At 36.2% G+C, this 7,562-nt stretch overlaps 1 protein-coding gene across 1 annotated transcript; it reads left to right on the forward strand.

The window, feature by feature from the left end:
- Positions 1–2,744: 2,744 nt before the first annotated feature.
- LOC110656152 (translation machinery-associated protein 22) lies at positions 2,745–7,356 on the forward strand. The gene is made up of 7 exons (XM_021812769.2): positions 2,745–3,149; positions 3,244–3,333; positions 3,672–3,733; positions 3,881–3,962; positions 4,059–4,126; positions 4,209–4,292; positions 6,848–7,356. The coding sequence occupies exons 1-7, from the start codon at positions 3,002–3,004 to the stop codon at positions 6,902–6,904; spliced, it is 591 nt and encodes a 196-aa protein (XP_021668461.2). The 5' UTR covers positions 2,745–3,001; the 3' UTR covers positions 6,905–7,356.
- Positions 7,357–7,562: the final 206 nt, after the last annotated feature.

A 7,562-nucleotide genomic window follows, 5' to 3' on the forward strand; every position in this document is an offset into this window, starting at 1 on the left:
ACTTCGTTTTTCCGTCAGATTTCTTTTCCTTTCCGCGCTATCGTGCATTGCTTTGCTTCGCTTCTTTTTATGGTGCAGAAAACGTATGGTTATACTGCTTCTTGATTCATCAATCATCACTAATTCATTTCATGGTCCTGCAAGAGGCACAGGCCTCTCAAATCCCGGTGCCAACAACCATGTCCATTGCTAACGTCTGAAGCCCGAGAGCAGAAATCTGTAGGAAAATGGGCTGGTTATATAGATGGAAATGGTTTGGTGCCAATTTACATTGAACCTAACGAATGAATGGAACCCAATATGAATTAAAAAAATATATATATGCGGGATGTTGTTGGATTTTTTCTTTTAATTTAAACCTGAGAACTACTTTGAAGTCTTCGAAAGCAATTTGTAGCTTTGAAACCTGGGATGGCTTTCTGTAACAAGAGCCAACGCCCGCTTTTTTTTTTTTGGGCCCATTAATATTTTGGGTTCAATTCCAAGGCCTAACAGGAAATCCTTTTGCTATTTTCACGCAAAGTATGTATTTAAAATTTTAAATAGTTAAATATATAATTTTTTTTTTAAATAATATAATTCCTTTTAATCCTAAAATTTGAGAAATAGATGTTTCATTTAAAAATTCAGAGGCTAAGTTGTATAATAATGAAGTTTAAATACCAAATGATATATTTTATGGGGAAAATTTAAAAAAAAACATCATATGATTTTGTACTTTTGTAATAACCCAGCTCTTTGGGATGGCAGTGGCCACGTAGATAATGCTGTGGTGAAGGGCTGGGAGTTGCTTGAGGTCCAGGGCAGGGGATAGGAATGAACCAAGTCTCACATTAGAAAGTGAGAGGAAAGTGATGGGCTATATAAGTGGCAAGCCTTCTAGTTTGAATAGTGCACTTTTGGGCCTCAAATAAGGGGTCCAAGGCACAAAATCGTGAGGTCTGGTGGGCCAAATTGGACAATACTATATCCAGTGGGCTAGGAAGGTGCGTTACATATGGTATCAAAGTCGACCTCTCTCAATATGGTGTGGTTCAAGGACGAACCAGACAAAAACTGGTGGGCCTGTAACAACTTGCCTCTTCGGGATGACAGTGACTACATAGATAACGCTGTGGTAAAGGGTTGGTGTTGATAGGAATGAATTGAATCCCACATCAGAAAGGGAGGGAAAAGTGATGGGCTATATAAGTGGCAAGTCTTCTAGCTTGAATAGTGCACTTTTGGGCCTCAAATAAGGGGTCCAAGGCACAAAATCGTGAGGTCTGGTGGGCCAAATTGGACAATACTATATCCAGTGGGCTAGGAAGGTGCGTTACATATGGTATCAGAGTCGACCTCTCTCAATATGGTGTGGTTCAAGGACGAACCAGATAAAAACTGGTGGGCCTGTAACAACCTGCCTCTTCGGGATGACAGTGACTACGTAGATAACGCTGGGTAGGTGTTGATAGGAATGAATCGAATCCCACATCGGAAAGGGAGAGAAAAGTGATGGGCTGTATAAGTGGCAAGCCTTCTAGCTTGAATAGTGCACTTTTGGGCCTCAAATAAGGGGTCCAAGGCACAAAATCGTGAGGTCTGGTGGGCCAAATTGGACAATACTAGATCCAGTGGGCTAGGAAGGTGCGTTACATATGGTATCAGAGTCGACCTCTCTCAATATGGTGTGGTTCAAGGACGAACCAGATAAAACTGGATACGTGATAGGTGTTGATAGGAATGAATCGAATCCCACATCGGAAAGGGAGGAGATAACGTTGGGTAGGTGTTGATAAGAATGAATCGAATCCCACATCGGAAAGGTGTTGATAAGAATGAATCGAATCCCACATCGGAAAGGGAGGAGAAAGTGATGGGTTATATAAGTGTTAAACCTTATAACCTGGATAGCATGCTTTTGGACATCAAATAAAGGGTACAAGGGACAAAGCCAAGCCATGAGGCCTGGTGGACCAAATCAGACAATATTATTTAGTGAGCCAAGAAGGGGCGTTACAGCTTCTATATATAAGAAATTGTGTTTTAATTTTTATTAATTTAATACATTTTATTTTTCTCTACTACTAAATATGGTCTAAACCATAATTACCATTAAATAGTGCTCACAAAACATTTATGTAGCGTCATATGACTGATGTAGTGATGCATCATACTTTTAAAATTGTTCACATGGAGTTGACATCGACACCATGTGTCATTGTATTATTGTTAGTTGTTTGTCACATCAGTATTATTTAATGGTAAGTTTGAATCATATTTATTAACAGAGTAAAACACATATATTAAATTAATAAAAATTAAAATACAATCCCTTATGTATCAAAGTGCAAAATATAATTATAAGCCTAATTTAATTTTTATACGATTAAAAAAACAATTAATATAATTTAACTATAATTTTTTTTTATAATTTTTTCCTATCTTTTATTAACTATCCTTAAAACTTCAAAATTAAAATTTTTAATGTAAAAATCAAGGTAATAAATTAGTAATGGAGTTGGCATATACTTTACAACAATAATGAAGTATCGTACAGGGTAAAAAAATGATTTATTTCAATGTATTTATTAGAATAACAAATTGAATATATTTATTGATAAAGATGTGATTAAATTGGGGTATAATAAGAAATTAAGTAAATTATTATCTTTTAAAAAAAGTAATGGGACTATATTATGAAATAAATAAAAGTAAAAAAGAGAGGCTGTTTTTATGAGATGGAGAGAATATTATCGAATTGAGTTCCATGCATTTACGGTGGGAATTTTTTATTTTTTCATGCCTCGCATAATATTTTTGAAAAAGGGCATTGAAAAAAATTAATTGAGTCGGAGCCGATCAGAATCGATGACCTTTGCCATCCCTGGAGTTAGCTTTGGGAATTAGGACTGGAATAATACTATAACAGCATCTTCTTCAACGTTTGCGTCGTTGAAACGCACCGTTTCTTTGTACTTCTGGACTCGCTCTACCCGCGAGAGATAGAGGCTGTGCTCTGATGGCGGAGAAACCCCAACCAGTGCGCGTACTGTACTGTCCAATTTGCAGTTTTCCCGCTGAGTACTGTGAATTCGGCCCTGATTTCGAAAAATGCAAGCCCTGGTTGATCCAAAACGCCCCTGACCTTTACCCCGATCTCGTCAAAGGTCGCTCTATCCCTAACTCACCTTTTATTTTTTGAGTTCCTTATTATATAGTTGTTTTTTAATTTAGAAAAAAAATTATTTAATATTCCTGCAGAGGCAAATCTCAAGGAAGCTAACAAGGTCGCTGAGCAGTTACAATCCGCCAGCATCTCATCCAGCGGCGGTGACGGTGCTACTCTTTCAGGTTACATATTTTTAGCTATTCAAATGATCCTCGGACAGTTTTGTTTTAATTTTTGTAGAAGTTCTTTTTTTCGTTGGAAGGAATTAGATAGGATTTGAATTTGATTTACAATCGTTACTATGCTTTGCTATAGGGATTGTTTAGCCTTTATTACATGATGAGCATGGCTGTAATGTGCTGCAGTTAAGGAGTTATGTTGATATGCTTTGATAAGTTAGCTAGTTAAAGTCTTCTCTCTATTGTCAAATTGTATTTCAAATTGTACTAGCTGTGGTGATTAACTTTTGGGTGATGTCTGTGTTGTGGCCCTTTGTTACTCTGGTGTCTGTGGGTTGCAGGGGCTGGTTCTGCCCCCAAGGAAGAAGTAAAACGTCTTCCTGGAGGGAAGATAAAAAAGAAAGTAAGAATCTGGAATTATCTCCCTCTTGGTTTAAATGTATAACTGAATTTGCTTAATTGCCTTAAATCAGTCACATTAGTTTTTAATAGTTTCAAAATTTTACATGATATTAAGTAATCATTTATGCATTGAACCTTTTCTTTTTAGGAGAAGCAAGAAGTTGTTATTGAAAAGGTCACACGTAACAAGCGGAAGTGTATCACCACTGTTAAAGGGCTGGACCTGTTTGGTGAGCTTTTTGCTGCTTTGATCCTCCTATGTCATTTTTCTAAAAAGATTTTATCTCCTTACCATCATTTCCTCTCTTCTGACAATTGTGTTTTAGGTGTTAAACTTAGCGATGCATCAAAAAAACTTGGGAAAAAGTTTGCTACTGGAGCCTCTGTTGTTAAGGTGTGTACTATTTTTAGGCAGTATGTGTTTCTTTTGTCATTGGTGCTGATTATGTTGTATCTTTTCTGAATGACTGGTTTAGGGTCCAACTGAGAAGGAGCAGATTGATGTTCAGGGAGACATATCCTATGACATTGTGGACTTCATTACGGAGACCTGGCCTGATGTAAAATATTCATATTTCTCTCTCCTATTTAAATTATGTGTTGGGCTTGTCTTTGGTTAAATTCTTACCTTTACAAACTTAACCATAATTTTGCTTAGATACTTCCTTCTTTGGTAGACCATTTTATCAAAAGAAATTCTGCTTGAACTAGTGTGAAATACATATGAGAAACCAGCATTTATTTCTGCCACTATTTTTCATGCATACCATATTTAAGTTTTCTCAACATTGATTCTTGATAAGACATGCCTTTGACAAACCTAAAACCTTAAGAGAGAAACTCTGGGAAAAGTTAGCAGTTAGGAACATGCAGTTGTGGAATTTTAGAATTTTGCTGTTATATCTCTCTGAGTGTGTACCGTGTAGAATTTTTGGAGTTTTGGGGATGGGAAGCATGATAATTGTTCCATTCCGGCTGATCCAGAATTTGTCTGTTACATACAGAAGGGATGGATTCAACAAGAATAATGGAGAAGTCAAATAAATGATGGCTTAAATAGAGTAGAAAGTGTAGCAAGAAGTTAGAGTGGACTAGAGTATTTGAAAATTTGAGTAGAGGTTGGTAGAGGTAGTTAGAAATGGTGGGAATGGTTATAGCAGATGTAATCAGCTATATAAATAACTGCATTGTAGCTGGAGAAAGGCATTCTATCGAGATTACCAATCAACTTATATTTTCTCTTTCTTTCTTCTCTATTCTCTTCTCTCTGTACTCTCTAGATTCTGTTCTTTCTTTCTCTATTCTTCTTATTTTCTTCATATTTCCTTTGTAACTTCTCTGTTAGAATTCCCAATCCTAACAGTTTCTTCTCAATAAGGAAAACAAAATGCAGGGTATCTCATTTTTTACTTTCTGGGTACTTTTGTTGAAACATAAGTTTATGGCCATTTTGTTTCCGTCATTGATTCAAGAAAATGTTGAAGCGAAAGAGTTCATTGAAGGAAGTGCAACATTCCTTAGTTAAGTAGTGAATTCTTTGGTTTTTGTTAAGATTTAAGAATAAGAAGAGAAAAGAAGGGAAGGGAAGGGAAGAGACGGGAAAGAACTCAAAGGGCTATATTTTTATTCTCTTCACTTCTCTAATTGATAGAATAGAAGATCACGTATTTATATACAAATATCCCTAAAATCACTCTAACTAATTCCTAAAATGATGCTCTACTAATTAGGAATACAAATCTCTACCTATTTAGGATCATACCCTAAATAAGAATATATAAAATATGTTGAATTTGCATAACACTCCCCTTAAGTTGGAGCATAGAATTTCATCAATTCCAACACTCCTCCTTGATGAGGTTCTTATTGAAGCTAATAACTCACTTACAATGGCTTACAAATTGCACAACTAGCAGCTCACAAGGCAGATTCAAAAACATCTGTACAAAGGCACAAACACAGAACAACTCTCAGGATTGCACTTCCCTCTCCAAAGGCAACACCGACGAGGAAACATCAACACAAAGCAACTCATAGTGTTGCATTTCCCTTCCAAAGGCAATGTCGGCAATGAAAAAGACGAAACAGTTGGTGAATCTTTATTCAACAGCTCATAGGAGCTGCGATACGGTGGTTTCCAAACCCAAATACCCACAGAACAATACTAAACAGAAGGTTAAAACACCAGCAAGCTTGCAAAAAACACACCCAACCAAAATAGAATATTGAATGGCAGAACAACCAAATGGTCACTCAAAACAGAGCACAACACCGAAAGTTAGAAAATCTAAAAACAGGTCACCAGAGGTCTTGTGGCTGATAAGGATGGACTCCTCTCATCAAGGCAATGTTGGAGGAGAAGATCAGAACCAGAAAAAGTGAAGCACGGTCCTCCACGCACTAGCGTGAGAGGGAGAGGCTAAAAACAAAGAATTGCGCATCAAGAAAAAAAAAAAATTCCAAGGCTAGGAATCATAAACAATAACCCCCGCGGATAAGGCCAATGAACATTACCTGTGAACAAGGCCAATGAACAATACCTGTAAAACATTACTGATGAACCGTGCCAATGAACAGTATTGAAGCCTTGATGAATCGATAGCTTTGATACTATGTTAAAAATTTAAGAATTAGAAGAATAAGAAAGAAAGAAAGAAAAGGAAAAGAACTCAAAGGCTACATCTTTATTTTCTTCACTTCTCTATTTGATAGAATAGAAGATCACATATTTATATAACCTTCCTGTAGTTAAAACTTCTTTGGACCAGTTGTCGGAAAGCTGAGATAATTATTGAAAACAGTGTTCTGATTTCCCATGGCAAAACCTGCTTATATGGAATCATAAAGTTTCAGTCTGATAAACACTTTTTGATATAGAGTTTGCCTGCAACAGCCCCATGGTGCAATATATTGTAGTCTTTATAATTTTAGCCCCACTATTGATTTTGGATTTGACATTTAGGGTATGATTTTTTTCCCTCGTTGGTCATTATCATTTGTACAATGTATGATGCACACCCAAGAAGTTAAAAGAATTGTGGTATCTTAGAATTATTGAATAGAGAATTGTGTTAAGTTGACGAAGTAGTTTTTTCCTGTCTTTTTCTTTTTTCAGGTCCCAGAAACTGCAATTTATTTTATTGAAGATGGTAAGAAGGTCCCAGCTACTTGATTTCTGAATCATAAGTACAAGTGGTATGGAGTGTGGCATCTTCTTCTTTGGCCTGAAACTTTCCAAACTGAATGCAGTCTCAAGGTAAATGGACTGCTGAAAAGAATCTAATCACCAGCGAAACATTTTGTCACGTATTAAATCTCCATTTTCTTTGTTTTGGAACTGGAAATGTGTCTTGGAATTAATAGCCACAATTTGTACAGGCACAGTATGCTGTTTGCCTTTTTTATTTTAAAAGCTGCTGAGTTGAATTCTTCATAAGCAACAGGTTTTTCATGATATGCTACATAGTTTATCCTAGTGATAGAGCTGCTGCTACAGGGAGTTTTAAGCTTTTATGTGTCCTCAGGGCAATACACATAGTTTTGAATTTGTCTACAACAGTGACGGTTATATCTAACCTGCAATTTATGTTGAGGGGTGATTTAGCACCTTAGTTTTGTTTTGTATTAGATTTCATACTCCGGTTATTCTTAATCTATAATTTTAGTTGAGATAAAAGTTTTAGCATTTGTCTTAGAAGAGTCGACGAACAACAGGTGCACTGAAAATCAATGATGACTATGAAATGAACAGTTATGAGAGCATGGTTACAGTAAAGGGATTTTTACTACACAAAAAACAGTTTTTCACCTTAAGCATCGTAAAAGATAGC

The sequence above is a fragment of the Hevea brasiliensis genome, chromosome 11 (assembly GCF_030052815.1).
Source record: "Hevea brasiliensis isolate MT/VB/25A 57/8 chromosome 11, ASM3005281v1, whole genome shotgun sequence".
NCBI lineage: Eukaryota > Viridiplantae > Streptophyta > Magnoliopsida > Malpighiales > Euphorbiaceae > Hevea > Hevea brasiliensis.

Excerpts from the sequence above, each read along its gene's own strand:
- LOC110656152 (XM_021812769.2), top strand. The coding sequence starts at position 3,002 with ATGGCGGAGAAACCCCAACCAGTGCGCGTACTGTACTGTCCAATTTGC. Across the intron at positions 3,150-3,243 it reads TTACCCCGATCTCGTCAAAG|AGGCAAATCTCAAGGAAGCT; the intron begins GTCGCTCTATCC and ends ATATTCCTGCAG. Across the intron at positions 3,334-3,671 it reads TGACGGTGCTACTCTTTCAG|GGGCTGGTTCTGCCCCCAAG; the intron begins GTTACATATTTT and ends TGTGGGTTGCAG.